At 37.8% G+C, this 26,786-nt stretch overlaps 3 protein-coding genes across 4 annotated transcripts in view; 2 read left to right on the top strand and 1 right to left on the bottom strand.

The window, feature by feature from the left end:
• mip40 (Myb-interacting protein 40) overlaps positions 1 to 26,786 on the top strand; it is a 237,704-nt gene that overhangs the window by 125,030 nt on the left and 85,888 nt on the right. The gene's annotated exons all lie outside the window — the stretch shown is intronic.
• LOC143919969 (uncharacterized) lies at positions 1,017 to 17,059 on the bottom strand. 2 transcript variants are annotated; one of them, XM_077442594.1, is made up of 3 exons: positions 5,974 to 6,416; positions 5,661 to 5,894; positions 1,017 to 4,932 (listed from the first exon to the last, which is right to left on the bottom strand). In XM_077442594.1, the coding sequence occupies exons 1-3, from the start codon at positions 6,265 to 6,267 to the stop codon at positions 3,463 to 3,465; spliced, it is 1,998 nt and encodes a 665-aa protein (XP_077298720.1). In that variant the 5' UTR covers positions 6,268 to 6,416; the 3' UTR covers positions 1,017 to 3,462. The 2 variants fall into 2 exon arrangements, with proteins under 2 accessions (XP_077298720.1, XP_077298721.1); XM_077442595.1 differs by lacking the exons at positions 5,661 to 5,894; positions 5,974 to 6,416 and adding exons at positions 16,554 to 16,787; positions 16,867 to 17,059 and having other exon boundaries at positions 2,466 to 4,932.
• LOC143920107 (uncharacterized) lies at positions 8,145 to 11,539 on the top strand. Its single transcript, XM_077442818.1, has 10 exons — positions 8,145 to 8,504; positions 8,584 to 8,817; positions 8,937 to 9,852; positions 10,059 to 10,085; positions 10,174 to 10,442; positions 10,503 to 10,587; positions 10,747 to 10,866; positions 10,932 to 11,109; positions 11,159 to 11,350; positions 11,536 to 11,539. Exons 1-10 carry the CDS (start codon positions 8,391 to 8,393, stop codon positions 11,537 to 11,539), a joined length of 2,139 nt encoding a protein of 712 aa, XP_077298944.1. The 5' UTR covers positions 8,145 to 8,390.

The raw sequence follows: 26,786 nt of genomic DNA, 5'->3' as shown, positions 1-26,786 counted from the left end.
AGACTTCTTTGAATTTATTCAGCTTCGTTAATAATGAAGTAAGTATTGCAAGTTTGGGATATTATGTATGTATGTACATATTTGTGTGTGAAAAGTGTATATACATATGTATGTTATTATAAAATCTTATATAAATGTGTGGAATGTTTAATTTTGATGAAGCTTTTCAGGGAAAGGAAGGTTTAATAAATAAAAACAAATGTATATTTACTTATAACAAAAGTTTAATGCAAAATATTTTTTAAACATATGTACATATTATACATACTTACACAATTACATATATAAAATATGTACATATATAAAATATATAGTACATATATAAAAATAATAATTTCTGTTCGCTGTCTACAGCGATATTTAACGATATTTTTTTCTAACGCAAGTATATACAAAATATAATATACCTACATATATGTAGTACAAAAAAACTTTGAATGTAAATGAATATCAAAATTAATTACATGTACTACATATTTATGTATATCAGGATTGTGTTAAATTAAATCAATAGTCTAATTTAAAGTGTAATCCTAATCAGTATGGCTATTACTCGTACACATGTCCATGGGTGTGGGGCGATGATCGCTTTCATCAGAATCGATAATAATGATTATTTCCTAACGTCCTCGTCCTCGTCCTCGTCCACGTCCTTTTCCACGTGTGACACGTCAACTAAGTCATTGACGACTTTTGACGATGGTCCAGCCCCATCGTTGACAGAGTTGCGTTGTGGGTGTGGGTGGGTTCGCCGTTCCCAAAGATCGATGGTGAAGATGGTGGACTAGTCAAATCTACGACTTCAATATTCATAGGTGACTGGTCCAATGATTGGACAGCAACAAAGTTTTAGATATTATATAATATAGGTTGAAAAATGGCACTGACGTTCAAAAAATGGAAAAAGACGGCAGTCTTCTAGCCCTATTGGCATAGATCTATTACACAATGAGGATGAATTCAAAATATAATAATGTATGTACATATAGTACATACAATAAAACGAGATGCAAATAGATTGAAAAATAAGAGGTTTTTAAAAAAAATATTATGAAGAAATTACAGAACAAATTAAAAAATAAGTAAAAAAGGCGCGCCGCTTTGTGGCGCCCCCCCCGCATTGCAGGGTCTGCTGGCGCGGTAGCTACGCCACTGGACCGAGCCAGATTCCAGTAAACTGCGCACCAATGTAGTATAAAGTAAACGTATCACTCAGCAGCCATTAAAGGCACGTCAGTTTCTGATGACAAAGCCTAATGTTTTTGTGGCTCTATTGCACACATCTTGGACATGAGAATTAAAATTCCAGATATTCGAAAAAGTAATACCCAAATCCTTGGCAAGCGTATGACGGGCAAGAATAGAGTCATCAATCTTATAACCAAATTCAATTGATGATCGAGATCAGGAAAAAGAGACAATGGACCAAATGAACAAAAAGGACCAAATAACGAGTGAATCTAAATCGCTTTGTAGCAGAAGAGCATGACATGAAGATTCAACGCACCTAAAAAGTTTTAGATCATCTGCATATAATAAGAAGTTGCAGTTGTGAAATATTTCCATCATATCATTAATAAATAAAATGAATAGTAAGGGGCCGAGATTAGAACCCTGTGGAACACCAAAGCAGGTTGGGTATTCAACAGAAGAATAAATTCCATATTTCACAAACTGACGTCGATCCTTGAGATAATTTGTAAGTAACTGAGAGAGACCATATGAAAAACCATAACCAATTAGTATATTGATAAGGATAGAGTGATTTACTTTGTCGAAAGCCTTTTCGAAATCCGTGAAAACAGTATCTGTTTGAACATTACCATCCAAGGAATCTGTTATAAAACCAGAAAATGAAAACAAATTTTTGGTCGTTGAACGTTGTAGTTGGAGTTCGAGAGAGATTGTAATAGTACTGCAGGTCCTTTGAAACGAAAAAGTATGAAAACGTCAACAAACGAAGATTTAGATGCAACTATTCTCATATGGTTTAATCAAAAACGAGCCGTAGGAATACCAATTAGCGGTCAAATGTGTATGGAAACAGCCAAGTTTTTTCCATGATAAATTAGGATTACAAGACAACTTCAATGCTTCCTCGGGCTGGTAGACTAGATTTTTTTACATTTTGGCAATTTGCATTTTGCAATTTACATTTTGGTCTAGTACTAACAACTAACGGCCACTTATCTGCTTAACTATAAGCTTTTTTCTTAATAAATAATGAGTATTAAGATTATGAAACAAAAATTTGTGTTGTAAATATGATATTATATTCGAAACTAAGTCAAAATTTGATGATTCGGAGTATCCATGTTTTTCAATTATCGGAGCCCTTCCTTCCCAGCATTAGCCCGGATAATCGAGAGTGTATTGTATATATGAATATATGTACACCTTATTTAAAGTATTCAAACCGGGACACCCCCCCCTCCCTCCCAAAAAAAAATCAGATCTTTGACTTTTCTATAGATATATTTTCAATCGAAGTGATAATATTTAGAATTTCTATAATTGATTTTTTTCCCTTCTATTTTTACTATACATACATATGTAAATGAAAAGTGCCACAATTACAATGAAGAAACCAAAAATAGATTTGACTAAGAGGATGAGTGAAAAAATCTAATAGAGTTTTTGGTGCTTTTACATCAGATAAAAAAAGCTTTTAATGGTTCAAATATCTTTAGAGTGCGTTCTATTGCAGGTAGTAGGTTTTATGAGAATAGATTTTTATATTCAATATTAACAAAATCACAGCAGTCTGTTAGTCTTTCTGTTCTGACGGTGTAAATAAATATTTTAAAAATTATTTGATCAATCTCACGTAATAATTTGTAATGTATTATGTAAAATGTAAGCAGAGCATCCAATTCCTCCAATGACTGCGCCAATTTCTATTTTCAATTTATTGTACACATTATTACTTCCATTTCTTGGTCGCCCACCAAAATTAACATTAGCATTGTCGCCCCCAAATCCAATGCATCTATTTTCAAATCCGTTTTGTATATAAAAATTGACTACCATATCTGAAGTTTCCGATTCTAGTAACTGTGGTTACTAGAATCGGTGCTAATACTATAAAATGATCAACTTTGAAGTTCATTACGAATGAGATCAACTGAATGAGGTGCGAAAACTTAATTAATCAGTTATTTTTGTTTTGGCGGAAGAATATTGTGTGGCAATTTTGAAGTCGTTAAACGCTTTTGGTATTAATTTTTAAAGACAGTCTGTAGTCTACAGTATACAGTTCATTTTTGAATATTGCTGCAGTGTGTACCAGACTGTCTGGTCCAGACATCGACTTTTTGTTTATAGTTTATGTTACATATTATTTTATTTAGAGTTAAAAACTTCTGCAGGAATTTAAAAAGTAGTAAACGGGGACATTTGGGCATCCCGAGAGGTTTGTTCGGGACACCGGGACAAGAGACTTAAAACTGGTGACAATCCCGATTAATCGGGACGCCTGACAACCCCAGTATGAATATTCTTATGTACGTTCAGGTCATTCTTTCTAAGGTATGATTTTGAACAAATGTTACATTTGTGTGGCTTTACTCCACTATGAATAACTATGTGTTTGCAGAGTTGATCTTTTGAACGGAATGATTTTGAACAAATGTCACATTTGTGGGGCTTAAACGCACTATGAATAACCATATGTTTGCAGAGTTGATCTTTTGAACGGAATGATTTTGAACAAATGCCACATTTGTGTGGCTTTACTCCACTATGAAGAACTATGTGTTTGCTGAGTTGATCTTTTAAACGGAATGATTTTGAACAAATGTCACATTTGTGTGGCTTTACCGCACTATGAATACTCATATGAGCCTGGAGTGCATTTTTTCTAAGAAATGACTTTAAACAAATGTCACATATGTATGACTTTACCCCACTATGAATATCCATGTGAGTTCGTAGGTAAACTTTGGAAAGGAATGATTTTGAACAAACGTCACATTTATGTGGCTTTTCCCCAGTATGAATATTCTTATGAACGCTGAGTTGATTCTTTCTATGAAATGATTTTGAACAAATATCACATTTGTGTGGCTTTACTATACTATGAATAACCACGTGTTTGTAAAGAAGATCTTTTGAACGGAATGATTTTGAACAATTGTCACATTTGTGTGGCTTTGCCCCACTATGAATACTCATGTGAGCCTTGAGTTCATTTTTTCTAAGAAATGATTTTGAACAAACGTCACATTTGTATGGCTGAACCCCAGTATGAATACCCATATGTGCACTAAAATATCGTTTCGTAGTAAATGATTTTGAACAAATGTCACATTTGTGTGGCTTTACTACACTATGAATAAACATGTGTCTGCGGAGTAGATCTTTTGAATGGAATGATTTTGAACAAATGTCACATTTATATGGCTTTACTCTGCTATGAATACTGATATGAGCCTTGAGTTCATTTTTTCTAAGAAATGTTTTTGAACAAACGTTACATTTGTATGGCTTTACCCCAGTATGAATATTCATATGTACGCTGACATTATACTTTCTACGGAATGATTTTAAACAAATGTCACATTTGAATGGTTTATCTCCAGAGAGGCTCCTATCTCTATCTTTCTTAGTAACTGATTTTAAACAAATTTCAAATTTGTGAGGTTTTACCCCTGTATGAACACTCATGTGTCCACGGAGACCATCATTCCTATTAAATGACTTTGAACAATTGTCCCATTCATGCAGCTTTCCTTGAGTGTTAAAGTTTTTCTGTGTCACAAGATTGTGGGTAAACAAGTTGTCTTGGAATTTGTTTTTATGGTCCAATTCAGAATGTGTAGAGCACATCTTATCTAAAGCTTCTCGTAATGGTAATTCTTCCGACAGAATGTGTCTATTGGTATCTATTATTTCAGCCATATTATCATTCCAAGTATTTTTTCCTCCAGGGATCTAAAAAATAAATCGAACGTTATGTGATAGGACAGTGATGGCGAAACTTTTTGAATAAAGGTCAAATTTCGTTAATTATTTTTTTTTTAAACAATCCCGTGGGTCACTAAGTCAGTGAAGTCATTTAAAAAGGGGGATTTACAGATAGGTGTATGTATGTATAATTAAATTGATAAAAGTATATTTAATGTGAAATCTGTTATCGCTCATTTTCAGATAGTTTCTTAATATTCGGTTCATATTCCGTTCATGACTTTTATTACAACTGGAAAATTTAAAAGCATTACATTGGAAAATATTTTTAAATTTTGCTTCACACATAGAACTTACTGATGAATTATACAATGAAATTCAATCAGGGAATGTCTAATAGTTTGCTTAAACTGCTCAATAAAACCAATATTTTTCCCAACATATTGGGAGCACCGTCTGTTGTTACAGAAACAATTGTCTGTATGTTGATATCCATTTATTTACATGTATTACTAAATTCATTAAAAATGTCGAGACCGGTAGACTTCCCTTTCAACGTTATTAGTAATTTTTTAAATGTTCACGCGTCAACACGTGGGTCATTCAAAAAGCCTTCTTGGGTCAATGTCTGACCCACGGGTCATAGGTTCGCCATCACTGTGATTGGATGTTGTTTAACATATGATCGTAAACATTCGATCAACTGAATGTTTCGCTAAGAATCGATCTAAAGCATTCGAATTCTATTTACTTACCTCGGCATCGACTGTTGAACTACAAATGTCGGGTGGGCAATCAGCACCCAGCTCATCTTTCCATATTAAATCTTCCAGCAAAACTTCCTCCGGCTTGACTTTCAAATACTTGTCTAATTCCAGCCTCGACGTTGTGTCATTCTGAATACAAGCGTTTCGAAAGCTGTCGAACAGTTCCAGATTGTTGACACAAGAAAGGCATATCATATCTGGCAGATGGTCTCCTTTCCTAACCTGCAAATGGGAAAGGGATTGACAATTACGAGGAGTAGCGAATTAACAATAGCAATAGTTCAAGTGTAACGTGACTGACCCGCAGCCGACAGCAGGTCCAAATGCGTTGCACCAAACGCAGTGGATGAGGGTCGTCGTGGATGGAGACGAAGCACCCTGCTGGAGCAGAGCAGAGACAAAGTCTGCAATCCATCGCTGCTTGGGCAGGAGAAGCACAAACTCCTGGAGAGTGCAGAGTAGACAGTGGATGCCTAGATGTAGACATTTCCGACGTTTCGAGTTGAGTTGACAGATGGAGTTGAGTCACTGTAAATTCGTCGAATTCGATCCGCCGAATACGAGTATACCGAACCACGAGCATACCGAATTTCATATTTACCTATTAAGGTCTGTTCATACTTAACAGCACTGCACGGCTTCAGCACTGCACGACTCCGTTTCAAATATGTCATTTTATTAAATTTCTATTCATATCTACCTACACGTCGCGGTCACGTCACGTTCACAGCACTTTGGCCGAGTGCAAGGCAAAATCGGCTTACTTATACATTACAGGCCATGACGATACGGCGCAATATTGCTTTCGTCGTATTGTCGAGCACTTACAATATGAATGCATACACGTGCATTCGTAGCTACGCGTCAGAATACAAGTCAGCAAAAACGTTTCGGCGTTTATCGAACGAAAAATTATGTATAATCGCGTTGTTGTTGGAAGAAGAAGCTCAAGAAGGCAATAAAAAAGCACGGAGGCGTTTTGATGTTTATCCCATGTTAAATAATAGAAAAACCGAAGGAGAGTTTTGGACACTGTATAAGAGGCTTGTGGATGATGGAAAATTTTTTTTTAAATATTTGCGCCAGAACCATGTCGATAGATTGAACAGCTGTCAACTGTCACTATCGATATATGGTCCAAAATAGCAAAGCGGCAGACTCATGGCAAAAAAACGGATACGATACGTTGACGGATGTTGCTGTAAGGTATGAACAGGAAATGTCGGGTACTGCTGTAAGCCTGCCGTGGCGTAAACGTGGCGGTTGGTATGAATATACCCATACAAATTGTACCAAAGAATACTTTTCGTACGGCCGGATACCTGCTGAAGTCGGTACGTGCTGACTAGGTATGAACAGACCTTAATCAGCATGCCTAAGTAAGACGGTTCGGTGAATCGGTCACAGGACAACCGGTCGCTCTAGATCGGTCACACGTGATAACCCGTCACACTAAAACTGGTCACACACTAAAACTGGTCACACCCTAAAATCGGTCGCATCAAAACTGGTTACACCCAAAAATTAAAAATTGGTCGTATAATAACTGGATGCCCGCGAGCTTCTGAAGACCACAACCAACGGCCACGGCCACGAGGGCTTTTGGCTCGAACATATGTCTAGTCGATAATAATACAAATCTCGTAAATTTTTTCTCGTATTTTTTTATGTGACCAGTTATCATACGACCAATTTTTAATTTTTGGGTGTGATCAGTTTTCTCGTGACCGATTTTAGGTGTGACCAGTTTTAGCGTGTGTCCAGTTTTCTCGTGACTAGTTTTAGTGTGTGACCAGTTTTAGTGTGAGGGGTGATCACGTGTGACCGATCTAGAGCGACCGGTTCACATTTGACTAGTAATCACCGAACAGCTTTTTGTATCAAGATTGCCGTGTCACGTCACGCCACGGCAGGTCGCGGTCGCATAGTGCGGTCAGACCTTAAGTTTCCCTACATTGGCGTTCAATTTTTATCGAAAATGCTCTCATATCCGATATGTATGAACGTTTCTGTATGTACGGCATTGCGTACCCCTCCAACCCTCCTACATTGCGGGGTCTACGGGCGCAGTGGTTACGCCACTGAGTCAGTGGCGGCTCGTGATAATTTTTAGTGGCAGGGCTGCACTGAAAAGATGTCACCATAATTGTCATAACACGACAAAATAAGCACAATTTTTGGCGTACGGCCACTTATGTACATGTGGATTTAAATATTATTGAAAAAAAAAAACTAGCAAAATTCACCACCCATTGAAGGGGTGGTGAAAAATTGAAGAAAAAGCTTATATTTAAAATTAAATTCCATTCTTCGGTTTTTAAGTGCTACAAATTTATGAATCACTTTTTTGTTTTATAATTTACAAATTTATCAATCACAAGTCCGCTATTTCCCCAATCATTTCTTTTACATTATTAATCTGTGTCAGTGGCACTGACACAGATTAAAAATGTAAACATCAAAAATACAGACCAGTAAAGTGGACTCTTCTTACCAACGTACAAATGCCTGGATTTTCCAGGATAAAATGATATTTGGCCACCCCAATTTTGACACCAAACAATCTAGAAACGTAACTTGAGTCGGTCTCCAGTGCCACTTGCATATCAGTCTGTCAAGACCGTGAACTGCAACCGCCTTAAGCATCTACATCAAGGCATCCATTGTCGACTATCGACTCTTTCTTCAGGAGTTAGTGCTTCTTCCTCTCGAGTAGCGATGGAGTGCAGACTTTGTCTCTGCTCTGCTCCAGCAGGGTCCTTCGTCTCTATCCACGACGACCCTCATCCACTGCGTTTGGTCCAACGCATTTGGACCTGCTGTCAGCTGCGGGTCAGTCACGTTACACTTGAACTATTGCTATTGTTAATTCGCTACTCCTCGTAATTGTCAATCCCTTTCCCATTTGCAGGTTAGGAAAGGAGACCATCTGCCAGATATGATATGCCTTTCTTGTGTCAACAATCTGGAATTGCTCGACAGCTTTCGAAACGCTTGTATTCAGAATGACACAACGTCGAGGCTGGAATTAGACAAGTATTTGAAAGTCAAGCCGGAGGAAGTTATGCTGGAAGATTTAATATGGGAAGATGAGTTGGGTGCTGATTGCCCACCAGATATTTCTAGTTCACCAGTCGATGGCGAAGTAAGTAAATAGGATTCGAGTGCTTTAGATCGATTCTAAACAAATCGACATTTGAAATGACATCTAATCACACTATAAATATACATGTTTAATTGAATAACGTTCGGTTTATATTTTAGACACCTGGAAGAAAAAATACTTCGAGAGATAATGTGGCAGCAATAATAGATACCAATACACACATTCTAGTGGAAGAATTAACATTTCGAAATGCTTTAGATAAGATGTGCTCTACAATTTCTGAATTGGATCATAAAATCAATAGTGTGACACAAAAAAACTCAGATACTCGAAGAAAGCTGCATTATTGTGACATTTGTTCAAAATCATTTAACAGGAAAGCTAAACTAAGTGAACACATGAGTGTTCATACTGGGGTAAAGCCACTCAAATGTGATATTTGTTCAAAATCTTTTAACATAAAATATAAACTAAGTGAACACATGAGTGTTCATAGTGGGGTAAAGCCATACAAATGTGACGTTTGTTTCAAATCATTCCCTTCAAAATATAGACTCAGTGTACACATGGATATTCATACTGGGGTAAGGCCACACAAATGTGACATTTGTTTAAAATCATTCCATAGAAAATTTACACTCAATTCACATATGGGTGTTCATACTGGGTTAAAGCCACACAAATGTGAACTTTGTTCAAAAACATTTACTACGAAACATAATCTTAGTGAACATATGGGTGTTCATACTGGGGTAAAGCCACACAAATGTGACACTTGTTCAAAATCATTTCTTAGAAAATCAGACCTCAATTCACATCTGCGTATTCATGCTGGGGTAAAGTCACACAAATGTGACATTTGTTCAAAATCATTTATTACAAAATCAGTACTCAATTCACATTTGGGTATTCATAATGGGGTAAAGTCACAGAAATGTGACCTTTGTTCAAAATCATTTCTTAGAAAATCAGACCTCAATTCACATTTGAGTATTCATACTGGGGTAAAGTCACACAAATGTGACATTTGTTCAAAATCATACCGTAGAAAACCAGACCTCAATTCACACATGCGTATTCATACTGGGGTAAAGCCTATAGATATATAATACCATAAATACGGCCTGCCATAGAATACCATAGATATATATATATATATATATATATATATATATATATATATATATATATATATATATATATATATATATATATATATATATATATATATATATATGGTATTCTATGGCAGGCCGTATTTATGGTATTTATGTTTTAAGATTTAGAACGATTCCTTGGTGATCCTGGTGTGAAAATCTCCAACTGATCATAAGAATATAATGGACGCTGTGGAATTATTTGATGGTGATGATTTATTTTCTTTTTTTGTGGAAGAATCTAATCGGTATCACATTCAAAATTCATTGAAGTTTAAAGATGCCAAAAAATCGCTTAAATGGAGGAACATCGAGATGATAGAAATGAAAAAATTCATGGGAAAAGTAAAAAAAGACAATACAGACGAATATTGGAACACGGATCCAGGTTGTGCCACTCCTATTTTTGTTCAAGTAATGAGCAGAGATAGATTTCGCCAAATATGGCAATTATGGCACTTTTCCAACAATGAAACACTCAGTGATGAGAACCAAAAGTTACACAAAGTACAACCCGTTTTTGATTACTTTTTACCAAAATTTTTAAATATGTATAAACCCGTTCAGCAATTATCCCTCGATGAGAGCATCATTCCGTGGAGAGGAAGGTTATCATTTCGTGTGTACAATGGAGCAAAGATCATAAAATATGGTTTGTGAGAGTACTAGTGATTACATTTGCAATTTTGAAATTTATACTGCTCAAAAAAACGCCTGATTAACATCATTAAATCTGTGCTAAAACCTGTTTCATCACGTCTATATGGATAATATTTACAATAGCGTATCCACTAGTGAAATTTTGTTGCAGCATGGGATAAGAACTTGTGGCACTTAACGACCAAACAGAGGATTGCCCAAATTTCTGAAAACTATAAATTTGAAAATTGGCGAAACATCATTTCGTCGAAGAATGGATACTTTGTTACAAGTATGGAGACCAATAAAAAAGGCCAAAAGATATGTAGGTCCGAATCACATCTACAATTCATTCAGCAAAATTTTCGGAAACTGAAAAAACAAATTGGAAAACTGCGTTAAAAGTAAAAAAATCATCGAGCATCATAGATTACAATAAATTTATGAAAGGTGTTGATCGTGCCGACCAATACATTTCATATTACTCCATCAACAGCAAAGTGGACAAAGAGGGTTGTGATGTTTATGTTAAACTGTGCCTTTTTCAATGCATGCTGCATTTATAAAAATTTGGATGTAAATAGAATTAAATACAAGAAGTTTATGTATTTGGTCGGACGTCACTGGGCATTAAATACTATACAAAATATTGAAGAAGAAGCTGGGCCTTCAAAATCCACACTAAGGCCAACTTCAAAACCTGACCATCCATTACGAATTTCGAGCGATCTGCGGAAGCACAATTTACAACAAATAGATTCAAGCAGCAAGTCAAAGTATCCGACAAGAAAATGTATGCTCGGCTCACAAGATACATGCGTGCATTCTGTGAGGTGCCTTTACATAAAGGAGATTGTTTTGAACGACATCATTCATTACCGAATTATTGATAAGTTTATTGCATTTGTAAAAATTTGCTATTTGTATTTTCATTTACTCTATAAAAATCCTAAAATTCAAGATAATGTATGTGATAAGATATTTTTATATATTTTTTTAGTTATCCCTGTCCAAAAATTATTGTTTCAAATTGTGCAATCATTTATATGATAAAGATGATGGGAATATTTTTAGATTTTTTCTCTTTAAAAATTTTCTTTGTATAAAAAAAGGTTGCTTACCCCTGTCCAAAAATTATTATGTTTTAAATTTTGCAATCATTTAAATGATAAAGATGATGGGAATATTTTTAGATTTTTTCTCTAAAAAAAGGTTGGATATCCCTGTCCAAAAATTATTATGTTTTAAATTTTGCAATCATTTATATCGTTAAGACGATGGAAATATTTTTTAATATTTTCTGTCATGAAATTTTATTTGTATAAAAAAAATGGTTGGTAACCTATGTCCGAAAATCATTATATTTTAAATTTTGCAATTATATAGAGACAATGGGCATATTTAAAAAAAAAATTCTCCTTAAAAATTTATTTGTATAAAAAATGTTGGTTACTTTTGGTTCACGTAAATCACGATTTCAAAACGGACATTACAGTCACCCGCTGTTTAGCAACAATTCATTGAAGACTGTAATCTCCGTTACCCGCATACAAAGTGTTAATGTGCTAAAAAAAACACAAAAGTCAAAAAATTATTTATGTTATTATTTTTAATTATTTGGATTGTATAATTATAATAATTAATTTTTAAAAATAAAATTTACTGTTGCTATTGAAACGAAGTAACTACAAATAATAATCAAAACATATTAGATCAGACTTGGGCAAACTTCGGCCTGCGAGCCACATGTGGCTCGATTCGCCGGATCGGCGAAGCTGTGCTGGGCAACTTGTCCTTTATAACGTCAAGTTGTCCTTTATATACACAGTAAATCACATTATTCGTTGAACTTTTGAATCGTTGAATAAATGCCGTGAAGCGACTTTGGCCTTTCATTGAGATTATGAACCCACCCCTATGCTACAATATCAACCTATGATGTATTTCGAATAAACACAAAGGTTTGTAAAAATAAGTCAAATGTATTCAAGGTCACAAAGATATTGTTAAAAATAAAAGTCACCTTCAGAATGTATCTCGTAATAGAAAGTCATAATACACAGGATCCCTATAAAATTGGCATTTGAAACAGAATAAGAAGGCGTCGAAAGCGTTATTGGTAGAACCTTCTACAATGTTGAAAAAGGCTTCATTGTTCCGTGAATTGTGCATATATTTATAATAAATTTCTACTCGTCGACAATGCCACTGTCCACGGACCTGTAAATAGAAAATACATATATAATACATATAATATAGTTATCATTAATGCAAGTTAGGTGAAAAGTATTCCATTCACGTACAGGTAGTCCTCGACTTACGACAGAGATACGTTCCTGGACCTCGGTCGTAAGTTGAATCTATATACATATGTATGTATGTATATATATTTTTTTCGGTAGTTCTTATTTTTATTAATACAATAATTTAAATGAATACATATTTAAATAAAAAAAATTAAACATCTACATCATCCGTACTTATTAATAGATCTAATTATATTTTCAAAATATTTATTTTTATTTTTATTAATACAATACATCAAATGAATTCATATTTTATTAAAATAAACATCTACATTTACATCCTCGTCACTTATCACATAAGTACAATTTATTTCTTTAATTAATTATTTGAAAAATTGTTGATGATGCTTTACGTCCCAATATTTTTGGACACAGTGTGCATGTAGCTTTATCGCCAATCCTTTTATACTAACTCCAGACATCAGAATATTCTTTCATAATTTGAACACGAATTTATTGAAGATCTTATATAGGCGAATTTTATCAAAACAATATAAAAATACTTACAATAATTTTTCGATTGCATTTATTTTCCATTACTTCCATTTATTTTCTTTGTGATTTTCGTTCTAATGGTTCGGACTTTGTTGAACTACTACATACGTATTCTAAGAATTCTACTTCTATGTTATCGACACGTTGCGATGTTTTTAGAGATAATTACAATAATTTTTCGATTGCATTTATTTTCCATTACTTCCATTTATTTTCTTTGTGATTTTCGTTCTAATGGTTCGGACTTTGTTGAACTACTACATACGTATTCTAAGAATTCTACTTCTATGTTATCGACACGTTGCGATGTTTTTAGAGATAATTACAATAATTTTTCGATTGCATTTATTTTCCATTACTTCCATTTATTTTCTTTGTGATTTTCGTTCTAATGGTTCGGACTTTGTTGAACTACTACATACGTATTCTAAGAATTCTACTTCTATGTTATCGACACGTTGCGATGTTTTTAGAGATAATTACAATAATTTTTCGATTGCATTTATTTTCCATTACTTCCATTTATTTTCTTTGTGATTTTCGTTCTAATGGTTCGGACTTTGTTGAACTACTACATACGTATTCTAAGAATTCTACTTCTATGTTATCGACACGTTGCGATGTTTTTAGAGATAATTACAATAATTTTTCGATTGCATTTATTTTCCATTACTTCCATTTATTTTCTTTGTGATTTTCGTTCTAATGGTTCGGACTTTGTTGAACTACTACATACGTATTCTAAGAATTCTACTTCTATGTTATCGACACGTTGCGATGTTTTTAGAGATAATTACAATAATTTTTCGATTGCATTTATTTTCCATTACTTCCATTTATTTTCTTTGTGATTTTCGTTCTAATGGTTCGGACTTTGTTGAACTACTACATACGTATTCTAAGAATTCTACTTCTATGTTATCGACACGTTGCGATGTTTTTAGAGATAATTACAATAATTTTTCGATTGCATTTATTTTCCATTACTTCCATTTATTTTCTTTGTGATTTTCGTTCTAATGGTTCGGACTTTGTTGAACTACTACATACGTATTCTAAGAATTCTACTTCTATGTTATCGACACGTTGCGATGTTTTTAGAGATAATTAAAATAATTTTTCGATTGCATTTATTTTCCATTACTTCCATTTATTTTCTTTGTGATTTTCGTTCTAATGGTTCGGACTTTGTTGAACTACTACATACGTATTCTAAGAATTCTACTTCTATGTTATCGACACGTTGCGATGTTTTTAGAGATAATTACAATAATTTTTCGATTGCATTTATTTTCCATTACTTCCATTTATTTTCTTTGTGATTTTCGTTCTAATGGTTCGGACTTTGTTGAACTACTACATACGTATTCTAAGAATTCTACTTCTATGTTATCGACACGTTGCGATGTTTTTAGAGATAATTAAAATAATTTTTCGATTGCATTTATTTTCCATTACTTCCATTTATTTTCTTTGTGATTTTCGTTCTAATGGTTCGGACTTTGTTGAACTACTACATACGTATTCTAAGAATTCTACTTCTATGTTATCGACACGTTGCGATGTTTTTAGAGATAATTACAATAATTTTTCGATTGCATTTATTTTCCATTACTTCCATTTATTTTCTTTGTGATTTTCGTTCTTATTATTTACAAGTTAACAAGTATATATGTATATAACTCAATCAGTTTATTGAACAAAAACATGTAGTGATAAATTTAAACATTCTCGATATTTTCGAGTTTCTAATAAACGATTTCTCGAGAAACAAGAATCTCGAATTTTCATACTAAAATATTCTCGAGAAATGAGAATCTCGAAATTTACAAAATAAAATATTATCGAGAAACGAGAATCAAAATTTCTCGAGAATTCTCGACCACAACCTCTAGTAATGACAAAGTGCAATTTCGAGTATAATAATTGAAAAGACTTCAAGCAACAAATGGAAAATTGCGACAAACTTCTTAAAAATGGGAATACCGTTGCAAAATATTCTTAATTTAAATATATTTTTATTGTATTTATATTTGTTTCACTGAGCGCTGTCCAGGATTTCACCGCAGAAAAAATATATAAATGTCACATTTGTGTGACTTTACCCCAGTATGAATATTCATATGTACACCAAGATATTGTTTCGTAGAAAATGATTTTGAACAAATGTCACATTTGAATGGTTTACTTCCAGAGAGGCTTCTATCTTTCTTAGTAATTGATTTAAACAAGTTTTTCTGTGTCAAAAGATTAAGTTTTTGGGTAAACAAGTTGTCTTGGAATTTGTTTTTATAGTCCATTTCAGAATGTGTAGAGCACATCTTATCTAAAGCTTCTCGTAATGGTAATCCTTCCGACAGAATGTGTCTATTGGTATCTATTATTTCAACCATATTATCATTCCAAGTATTTTCTCCTCCAGGGATCTAAAAAATAAATCGAACGTTATGCGAGTATGCGCGTACCTTCATCTTCATCTACTAGCACAGAAAACGATATTGCTATAGATCGGTCAGACTTTGATCCAGTCAGAGTAAATGAAGGTTTTGAAGGTTTTGCTGGTATAAAAGATTTTCCCAAAGACCCATACAGCATTCCGTATGTAAATAATTATTTATTGATAATGATTTTTTGGAAAAAATCGTTTTCGAAACCAATGCGTATCAAAGAGTCAATGCAAATGGAGTTAAAATTTGTGCTCATAGTTCAAAATGGACTAACGTTACTGTACAAGAAATGCAAAAAACTATCTGTGAAAAAAGTAAATTTGTTTATGTTTTGTGTGGATGTAAAAGAAAATTAAATGTATTTTCCAAACTTTTGAATTGGTTAAATTTGTCCTGAAAAGCTTGTTTTATTTCCTGTATGATAACGATATGTTTTAATTGCATTTTCTTGAATTTCAAGTGTATTTTCTTCAATTTCAAGTCTATTTTCAAAAATTATTGTATTTTGGATTGTAATTGAGAAAAATATTTAATATTTTTGGTTTTCAAATCTTTTGTGAATATGTTAAGTATCGTCATAAATATTTTAATATTTTCAAACATCATTAATACAATTTGTATGAAGTTGATGACTTTTATTACAACTGGCATACCAATGTGAATATATATATTCGATCAACTGAATGTTTCGCTAAGAATCGATCTAAAGCACTCGAATCCTATTTACTTACATCGGCATCAACAGGTGAACTAGAGATATCGGGTGGGCAATCAGCACCCAACTCATCTTCCCATATTAAATCTTCCAGCATAACTTCCTCCGGCTTGACTTTCAAATCCTTGTCTAATTCCAGCCTCGACGTTGTGTCATTCTGAATAGAAGCGTTTCGAAAGCTGTCGAGCAATTCCAGATTGTTGACACAAGAAAGGCATATCATATCTGGCAGATGGTCTCCTTTCCTAACCTGTAAATGGGAAAGGTATTGACAATTACGAGGATTATCGAATTAACAATAGCAATGGTTCAAGTGTAACGCGACTGACCCGCAGCTGACAGTAGGTCCAAATGCGTTGCGCCAGACGCGGTGGATGAGGGTCGTCATGAATGGAGACGAAGGAGCCTACTGGAGCAGAGCAGAGGCAAAGTCTGCAATCCATCGCTACTTGAGCAGGAGAAGCACAAACTCCTGGAGAGTGCATAGGAATGCAACGCGCCTGCTCACAATCAATACAAAAAGTGACTAGTTCTTGTATCAACAGTATTGGGTACATTTATCAAGTTCACTATATTGAAGGTTGGTTTATGAATCGTCAATACAGTTCGTTTTTGCATTACACCTTGATTTGCGGCCAATACCTCGGGGCTGCCACATACGGAAAACGTATTAAATCGCGAATACAGAATATATGGCCATTGGCGTAACTAGAAAAATTGGGCCCGCATGCAAATTTTAGAAAAAGGTCCCCCTTTTAGTATTTTTGCTATTAAAATTAAATTCGTAAGTAACTCATATAATTTAAATGTTATTTTTCCTCGCTTTCAAAGTCGCCAATTATGCAATTACTGTACAGACTCCAGGGATGTTCAACTCGAGAGCACCCCGGAAGTCGGTTTTGTGAGATAGCTAGTGGTAAGCTTGGGCGGGGCTGGTTTTCTCAAGATGCCTTCCTTCGTCGTCGGTGGTCTGGTCTCTGCTGATGTCGGCTGCTCTGCTCTGTCCCTTTCTCCTTCGTAATGTGCGTGGGATGCGTGATGTGAAAAAAGGGAGGAAATTGTATAATAATGAAAACAGGTTGTAATTCTGTTTTGTATGGTGACTGTATTTTATATATATATATATATATATATATATATATATATATATATATATATATATATATATATATATATATATATATATATATATATACAGAGATCAAGCAGGGGGGACAGGGGGGGGGGAGTAAACAAAGTAACCACGCGTGCCTTTTGAGGTTAGCCACGCGTAGCTCAGTTGTCTGCCTTCTCGACGAAGACAGACCAGGCTTCCTCTGGTGCACACCGGACGGATACTGGAGCTGGTCTCCAAGTATCGTCACAACCCTCACCAGCCTCTAGCTGGTGATTTCGGTGGCGAGGTGGGCCCCGTAAACATCGGGGTGTTTACGCGCCAAACCGTAGTCGAGAACTGTCAATTTGTGTGCCAACCGCTGTCTCAGGGTGGCCAGCACAAAAAATATATCGGCCAAATCGTGGGCCGTAAGGCCACGAAAGCCGATCATCAGACATAGTCTGAACATACTACCCCCGTTGGAATCCAGAGGATCGGATTCCAAAACAAATGAATTAATAGTGCAAAAGAGACTAATGAGCTACTCAATAAACAAACAAATTAGAAATTCACAATACAAAGCAGTAGAAACGACCAGTCATCAAACGAGTAAAATTAGTCCACTGCCAGTAGTCCCGCTGTACATCAACAGCTGACTAAGCCCACAAGAAACAAACAAAAAAGTAAACCAACAAACAAACAAAACAACAACAAAAAACCAACACCAGTGCTAGGTAACAATATTGTTTAGCCGTTACATGTCCCATATGCATTGATAGCTTCATTACCAGCACCAATCAACAAACAAGAGACACATTTAACTAAATCACAACACAAATTAAAGACGCCAACTTTACTGTGGGACGTTTTGAACGTTCGCCACTCCGTTGCACAAATTCACTGAGTGCTGCTCGACTGGCAGTCGAGCTACTCGCCGGACTGCTCGCTTGGTGTTGCTGATGGAGGAGTAGTAGGACCTACTCCTGTGCCCCTGTCTGCCAGGGGCCGTTGCTGCATGTGCTGGTGTGGTAGCACCCTCGCTCCGGGCTGATCGACCAGATCCTCCTGCTGTTGCGCAACTAGTGGTGCGCCAACTAGGAACTGGCCAGGAGTTATGGGAGCTGGGTTGGGAAGGTCGAAAGATGTGAGGGTTAAAGGGCGCGGGTACATTGCGCTTCGGCAAGCGCAATGTAGAACGAAAGCCGATGTAGGCCACGAAAGCCGATCATCAGACATAGTCTGGACAATTACATATATCAAAGACATTTTATTTTAATATCCTTTTTATAGATAACTAGCTGTATTACCCGGCTTCGCTCAGTGTTTATAATATAAACCGCTTAAACATGACTAAGCTAATTTAATTAAAAAAAAAAAAAAAAATTAAAAAATTAAAAAAAAAAATAAAAAAAAAAATAAAAAAAAAATCAAAAAAAAAATCAAAAAAAAAATAAAAAAAAAATCAAAAAAAAAATTTAAAAAAATCAAAAAAAAAAATCATTTTTTTTTTTTTGCCTTCTAGGGCTTCGCCCTCGGCACCCCCCTGAGCCTTTGCCTTCTAGGGCTTCGCCCCTCCACGCCCCATGAGCAATTGCCGTTTAGGGCTTCGCCCCCCATGATCAGTTGCCTTTTAGGGCTTCGCCCCTCCGCGCCCCCATGATTCAAAGCCGTCTAGGGCTTCGCCCCCCTTAGTTAATGCCTTTTAGGGCTTCGCCCCCCGCGCCCCCAAGATTAATTGCCGTTTAGGGCTTCGCCCCCCTTAGTTAATGCCTTTTAGGGCTTCGCCCCTCCGCACCCCCATGATTAAATGCCGTCTAGGGCTTCGCCCCCCTTAGTTAATGCCTTTTAGGGCTTCGCCCCCCGCGCCCCCAAGATTAATTGCCGTTTAGGGCTTCGCCCCCCTTAGTTAATGCCTTTTAGGGCTTCGCCCCCCCGCCCCTAGGGCGGCGCCCCATAAGACTGCGCCCCTAAGGCTGCGCCCCATAAGACTGCGCCCCTAAGGCTGCGCCCCATAAGACAGCGCCCCATAAGGCTGCGGCCGATAAGGCTGTGCCCCATAAAGCTGCGCCCCCTTTTGAGCCCCATGGGGCTGCGCCCCATGAGGCTGCGCCCTCATGAAAAAAAATTAATTAAAAAAAATTAAAAAATTTTAAAATTTTAAAAAAAAATTTTAAAAAAAAATTAAAAAAAAAATAAAAAAAAATCAAAAAAAAAATCAAAAAAAAAATCAAAAAATTTTTTTTAAAAAATAAAAAAAAAAATCAATTTTTTTTTTTTGCCTTCTAGGGCTTCGCCCTCGGCACCCCCCTGAGCCTTTGCCTTCTAGGGCTTCGCCCCTCCACGCCCCATGAGCAATTGCCGTTTAGGGCTTCGCCCCCCATGATCAGTTGCCTTTTAGGGCTTCGCCCCTCCGCGCCCCCATGATTCAAAGCCGTCTAGGGCTTCGCCCCCCTTAGTTAATGCCTTTTAGGGCTTCGCCCCCCGCGCCCCCAAGATTAATTGCCGTTTAGGGCTTCGCCCCCCTTAGTTAATGCCTTTTAGGGCTTCGCCCCTCCGCACCCCCATGATTAAATGCCGTCTAGGGCTTCGCCCCCCTTAGTTAATGCCTTTTAGGGCTTCGCCCCCCGCGCCCCCAAGATTAATTGCCGTTTAGGGCTTCGCCCCCCTTAGTTAATGCCTTTTAGGGCTTCGCCCCCCCGCCCCTAGGGCGGCGCCCCATAAGACTGCGCCCCTAAGGCTGCGCCCCATAAGACTGCGCCCCTAAGGCTGCGCCCCATAAGACAGCGCCCCATAAGGCTGCGGCCGATAAGGCTGTGCCCCATAAAGCTGCGCCCCCTTTTGAGCCCCATGGGGCTGCGCCCCATGAGGCTGCGCCCTCATGAAAAAAAATTAATTAAAAAAAATTAAAAAATTTTAAAATTTTAAAAAAAAATTTTAAAAAAAAATTAAAAAAAAAATAAAAAAAAATCAAAAAAAAAATCAAAAAAAAAATCAAAAAAATTTTTTTAAAAAATAAAAAAAAAAATCAATTTTTTTTTTTTGCCTTCTAGGGCTTCGCCCTCGGCACCCCCCTGAGCCTTTGCCTTCTAGGGCTTCGCCCCTCCACGCCCCATGAGCAATTGCCGTTTAGGGCTTCGCCCCCATGATCAGTTGCCTTTTAGGGCTTCGCCCCTCCGCGCCCCCATGATTCAAAGCCGTCTAGGGCTTCGCCCCCCTTAGTTAATGCCTTTTAGGGCTTCGCCCCCCGCGCCCCCAAGATTAATTGCCGTTTCGGGCTTCGCCCCCCTTAGTTAATGCCTTTTAGGGCTTCGCCCCTCCGCACCCCCATGATTAAATGCCGTCTAGGGCTTCGCCCCCCCTAGTTAATGCCTTTTAGGGCTTCGCCCCCCGCGCCCCCAAGATTAATTGCCGTTTAGGGCTTCGCCCCCCTTAGTTAATGCCTTTTAGGGCTTCGCCCCTCCGCGCCCCCATGATTAAATGCCGTCTAAGGCTTCGCCCCCATGATCAGTTGCCTTTTAGGGCTTCGCCCCTCCGCGCCCTCATGATTAATTGCCGTCTAGGGCTTCGCCCCCCTTAGTTAATGCCTATTAGGGCTTGCGCCCCATGAGGCTGGGCCCCCCGGGCCCCCTTCGGGGCCCCACGGGGCTGCGCCCCTTGTGGCGCCCCCTTTTGAGCCCCATGGGGCTGCGCCCCATGAGGCTGGGCCCCCCGCGCCCCCTTCGGGGCTTCACGGGGCTGCGCCCCTTGTGGCACCCCCTTTTGAGCCCCATGGGGCTGCGCCCCATGAGGCTGGGCCCCCCGGGCCCCCTTCGGGGCCCCACGGGGCTGCGCCCCTTGTGGCGCCCCCTTTTGAGCCCCATGGGGCTGCGCCCCATGAGGCTGGGCCCCCCGGGCCCCCTTCGGGGCCCCACGGGGCTGCGCCCCTTGTGGCGCCCCCTTTTGAGCCCCATGGGGCTGCGCCCCATGAGGCTGGGCCCCCCGCGCCCCCTTCGGGGCTTCACGGGGCTGCGCCCCTTGTGGCACCCCCTTTTGAGCCCCATGGGGCTGCGCCCCATGAGGCTGGGCCCCCCGGGCCCCCTTCGGGGCCCCACGGGGCTGCGCCCCTTGTGGCGCCCCTGGCGGGGCCCCATGAAACTACTCGCTTTGCGCCCCCGCGGGGGTGAATCCATTGAATCGAAAAAAACAAATCGGCGCCCATGGATCGAAAAAAAAAAAAATCGAATCACGTGTTCGATGACGTCACCGATCTACGGACGACGACGAAGACGACGAAGACGACGACGACGACGACCAAGGATATTTACATACATACAAAGTCTCTTTCCAAATTATAGATTAGACTAGTGTTGGGCCCGTTGATTTCAACGGGTGGTTTCGAAAAGGAATTGAAACTCGAATAAAAATAAAGTTAAAGATATTGAATCGACTGGTTTCGGAAAGAAATTGATGCACGAATTACGAAGTGATTACGAATTACGAACTACGTTTTGTGCATCGCCGACCTCCTGCCGCCTTTGCCCCCGATGCCTCCGTCGCTCCGGGGCCCTCGGCCCCAGCGCCGCCGACGCCTCCGGCGCCCCCAGCACCCCCGATGCCTTCGGCACCCCGGGGGCTTCGCCCCCAGCGCCGCCGACGCCTCCGGCGCCCCCAGCCCCCCCGATGCCTTCGGCACCCCGGGGGCTTCGCCCCCAGCGTCCCCGATGCCTTCGGCACCCCGGGGGCTTCGCCCCCAGCGTCCCCGATGTCTTCGGCATCCCGGGGGCTTCGCCCCCAGCGCCGCCGACGCCTCCGGCGCCCCGATGCCTTCGGCACCCCGGGGGCTTCGCCCCCAGCGCCGCTGACGCCTTCGGCGCCGCCAGCGCCCCCGGCAATGAAAAAAATGAAAAAACTGAAAAAATGAAAAAAATGAAAAAAATGAAAAAACTGAAAAAATGAAAAAAATGAAAAAAATGAAAAAACTGAAAAAATGAAAAAATGAAAAAACTGAAAAAATGAAAAAAATTAAAAAACTGAAAAAATGAAAAAAACTGAAAAAATGAAAAAAATGAAAAAACTGAAAAAATGAAAAAAATGAAAAAACTGAAAAAATGAAAAAAATTAAAAAACTGAAAAAATGAAAAAAATGAAAATTATGAAAAAAATTAAAAAAACTGAAAAAACCTGAAAAAAACTGAAAAATATGAAAAAACTGAAAAATATGAAAAATATGAAAAATATGAAAAATATGAAAAAAATGAAAAAAATGAAAAAAAAAAAATTTTTGTTCCCCATACTGGTTGACGGTTGATCGTCCGTCACATATATACAAATATATTTAGTGACAGTCCGTTTTTATATATATTACTAGTGTTGGGCCCGTTGATTTCAACGGGTGGTTTCGAAAAGGAATTGAAACTCGAATAAAAATAAAGTTAAAGATATTGAATCGACTGGTTTCGGAAAGAAATTGATGCACGAATTACGAAGTGATTACGAATTACGAACTACGTTTTGTGCATCGCCGACCTCCTGCCGCCTTTGCCCCCGATGCCTCCGTCGCTCCGGGGCCCTCGGCCCCAGCGCCGCCGACGCCTCCGGCGCCCCCAGCACCCCCGATGCCTTCGGCACCCCGGGGGCTTCGCCCCCAGCGCCGCCGACGCCTCCGGCGCCCCCAGCCCCCCCGATGCCTTCGGCACCCCGGGGGCTTCGCCCCCAGCGTCCCCGATGCCTTCGGCATCCCGGGGGCTTCGCCCCCAGCGCCCCAAAATTAAAAAAAACTGAAAAAACCTGAAAAAAATGAAAAAAAAAATTTTTGTTCCCCATACTGGTTGACGGTTGATCGTCCGTCACATATATACAAATATACATACAAATATACAAATATACATACAAATATACAAATATACATACAAATATACAAATATACAAATATATTTAGCGACAGTCCGTTTTTATATATATTATTGCAGACAATTATTATTACTGTACCACAACGGAAAACTATTGAATGTCGTGAGAAGGAGTACAGATGGGTAAAAATTCGACACGCAATAGCCCCCTTTACACAGTCGTTCTATCGCGCGTGAAACAGCTAATCGTGCGCGAAAGAGTGCGCGTGTAAAGATCTTGGACCGGGAAGGGATAAACCGCGCGATAAACTCAGCAGTCTTGCGCGCAATCGTGTGGCTTGACGTTGTCTTTACACAGAAAATTCTTTCGGGCGCGCTTTTGTTACAAGATGGCGGACTTACGCACGTGGAGTAAAGAATTGCTTGTGGAATTACTTTTAAAGTACCAGTCTTTTCCGTGCCACTGGAAAATTAAGTCCGAGGAATATAAAAACAAAAATCTGAAAGAGGAAGCTTATAAAAAAATAGTTGACTTCGTTAAAGAAAAAGGATTTTCTAATGCTAATCGAGATTTTATTGTCAAAAAATTGGTTCGGTTGGTTTACCAAAAAATTTCAAAGCTTAAAAGAAAAGCTTTATTTTTCATATCTATCTCTTGATAATTTGCAACAATAGCACCTGATAATATAATAATAATTGTGCTGAATTTAATTTTTTTTTAGATATGATATACAATGGATTTTAGATTCTGGAACATACACTGCATCAGTGATGGCAATTATTCGTATTTGATTTATGTTTCATTTTATTTTATTAAAATTTTCATTTAATGGATCGTTTCTTCTTCTTTTTGATTAAATCAACACCAACGAACATCATAACTTGCGCCATGATATTTCTTCTATCCATTTTTCACCGCAACATTACTATAAAACTACGTTACTTCAGTAAAACTGTGCGTTTCCCACACACTCCAACACGCGCCAGTTTCGCGCGGTCTATCACGCACGTTAGCCTTTACACGTTCGCTCTTTCCGTTTTAACAAAAAGTGGTAGGAGTAATCGCGCGCGAAAGAACGTTAGTGCACGGCCTGAGTGAAAAAGCGTGCAGCGGAGCGTTCAGCGTTGCGTGCAAGCGGCGAAAGAGCGTTCGCGAAGTAGGCTTGGGCATAGTAGTTCGCAACTGAGATCGCTCAGTTTAGTTCGCCGCTCCTAAACGAACTAGTTCGCTCTTCTAGTTCGTCGGCTCTCAGATCGAATCAGTGAAAGGCAGATCGTTCGCTCGCAGATCATTCACTCGTTTTGGCTCGATGACAGAATAACACATGACGCAAAAAAGAAAACAAAAATAATCAAATTTTTTATATATTTTTTAGAAATAATCAACAATTATATTACTGTGGAGGCTTGCCGAGCCAGCGGTCTTGGGGGTTGCCACACCGGCTTTTATGCAGGTTGGCAACACCGGGACGCGCGCGGTTCGGCGCGTCTGACAGACTCGGCGCCCCACTCGGTGTACGACAACCCAATGAACTAGATCGTAATGGTGCTTACGGACTAAACCAACGACGATTTTGGGCCAACTTTTTAACCAGCAGTAGCGTACAAAATATCGAAATAAAAATTAAATTTTAAAATTGAAATTAAATATCAAAATCAAACTAAAGAGCGAGATTGAGCTAAAATTAGATCATCGTTGATGTTTTGAATTACAACAATATTTTGAATTACGACGATACCGCATTTAAAACCAGAGAAATATTATAATTTCTCTGCGTACGAGCGAAAAAAAATATTGTTAAAGTCGTCACGAGATGTTACTGTATTTCCACTTGGATGATCGATAAAAAAAAACAATTCATAAAAAAACGCGGTGTCCGATGTCGGTGATTTGTCAAAGGGTTTTTTTTCTTTCGTCGAAATAAAATTAATAATCACACATTATCCGATAAATTTTACCTCTGAAATGATTTAATTACTTGATTTATTTCGACGAGAGAAACAATTGAAGAATAAAAAAATCCGTTTGATGTGACCGACAACACCCCGGGTTAGCAAAAATCGTTGGATCACCCATACTAATACATGATATATTCTCAGTAACTGCGCATTACGGGGAAGTAAAAATAATAATTCTTTGATTTTTTTTCGATCTTAGTGCGTATCTTCGTAAGTCAAAACATCTTCGACAAACAAAAGTCGAGGATTACCTGTATGTGATTGTTGATGATCTAATTTTATTTAAATTTATTTAAATTGTGCATGTTCTGTTTTAACTTTCAATATTTAATTTTAATTTTAATATATTGATTATAATTTTATTTTGATACTTGAATTTAATTTTAATATAACAATAATAGTTTTAATTTTGATATTTAATTTCAACGCTGAACGCTACATGCTTTTTCACAGCGTTCGTGTGAGCTGGTCACTTTTTTCGTCATGACGTCGGGGTCGTACGATATTATTGATATGTATTTAGAAGAAAACGTGTGGTTAAAATATTTTAATGACTACAGACAAGGTCCAAGTGAGATAATTAAACAAAGAAGGCTTTGTGGGGAGTTTTCTACGTTGTATGAAACTTTGCGATTAAATAAAGATGAATTCTATGAGTACACTAGGATGACGGTGACAACTTTTGACTATATATTAAAAAAAATTGAATCACGATTAAAACTGACGAGAACAAATTTTCATCCATCGGATTCTATAACCCCTGCAGAAAAGTTGATAGTGACTATAAGGTAAGTTATAAATAAAACTCATATTTATTTCGATATAACAGATGTATTTATTAATTAATATGCGAGTACATATAGAAGTTACTAGTGTTCTAATTAATTATTAATTGCTATTATTAAAAGATGAATCTTCTGGATGATTATGATTATGATTATGGAAGGGAATACAATTGGTTTTGATACAGAGCACGTTCGTTTTCAACGCATGCTTCCATTAGCCACTCATTAATTTTAACGCGAAAACGTAATTTTTGAAGCTCATTTAATTTCTTCGTTGTCGGTAATACACTTCTAAAAAATAGAAAATCTTCGTCATTTTTTAAGTCTTCATCTTGTTGGCTGTCTTTCAGACGTTTTTTCATTAACATCAATTTTTTTTTTCTATCTCCAAAATGTCATCTTTGATAGAATCAAATATATCAATATATGACACAGAATCAAATATATCTGTATCAGTTTGGGTATTTTCTGTGTTATGACTACTCTCATCTACGGTTAAGTTGCCTGTAGATGAAGCAGGGGTAACTTCTGTTTTCATAAATGACATTATATTAAAATATTGCCAAGTTGACTCCCATATT

Source organism: Arctopsyche grandis, chromosome 12 (genome assembly GCF_051622035.1).
Source record: "Arctopsyche grandis isolate Sample6627 chromosome 12, ASM5162203v2, whole genome shotgun sequence".
In the NCBI taxonomy this organism is placed as follows: domain Eukaryota; kingdom Metazoa; phylum Arthropoda; class Insecta; order Trichoptera; family Hydropsychidae; genus Arctopsyche; species Arctopsyche grandis.
Note: the sequence above shows the minus strand (reverse complement) of the source record. Positions and strands in the feature narration are given on the sequence as shown.

Excerpts from the sequence above, each read along its gene's own strand:
- LOC143919969 (XM_077442594.1), bottom strand. The coding sequence starts at position 6,267 with ATGAAATTCGGTATGCTCGTGGTTCGGTATACTCGTATTCGGCGGATC. Across the intron at positions 5,895-5,973 it reads GGACCTGCTGTCGGCTGCGG|GTTAGGAAAGGAGACCATCT; the intron begins GTCAGTCACGTT and ends TCCCATTTGCAG. Across the intron at positions 4,933-5,660 it reads GTTCAACAGTCGATGCCGAG|ATCCCTGGAGGAAAAAATAC; the intron begins GTAAGTAAATAG and ends TTTATTTTTTAG.
- LOC143920107 (XM_077442818.1), top strand. The coding sequence starts at position 8,391 with ATGGAGTGCAGACTTTGTCTCTGCTCTGCTCCAGCAGGGTCCTTCGTC. Across the intron at positions 10,867-10,931 it reads GAATGGATACTTTGTTACAA|CAAAATTTTCGGAAACTGAA; the intron begins GTATGGAGACCA and ends CAATTCATTCAG. Across the intron at positions 11,110-11,158 it reads TGTGATGTTTATGTTAAACT|AATTAAATACAAGAAGTTTA; the intron begins GTGCCTTTTTCA and ends GGATGTAAATAG.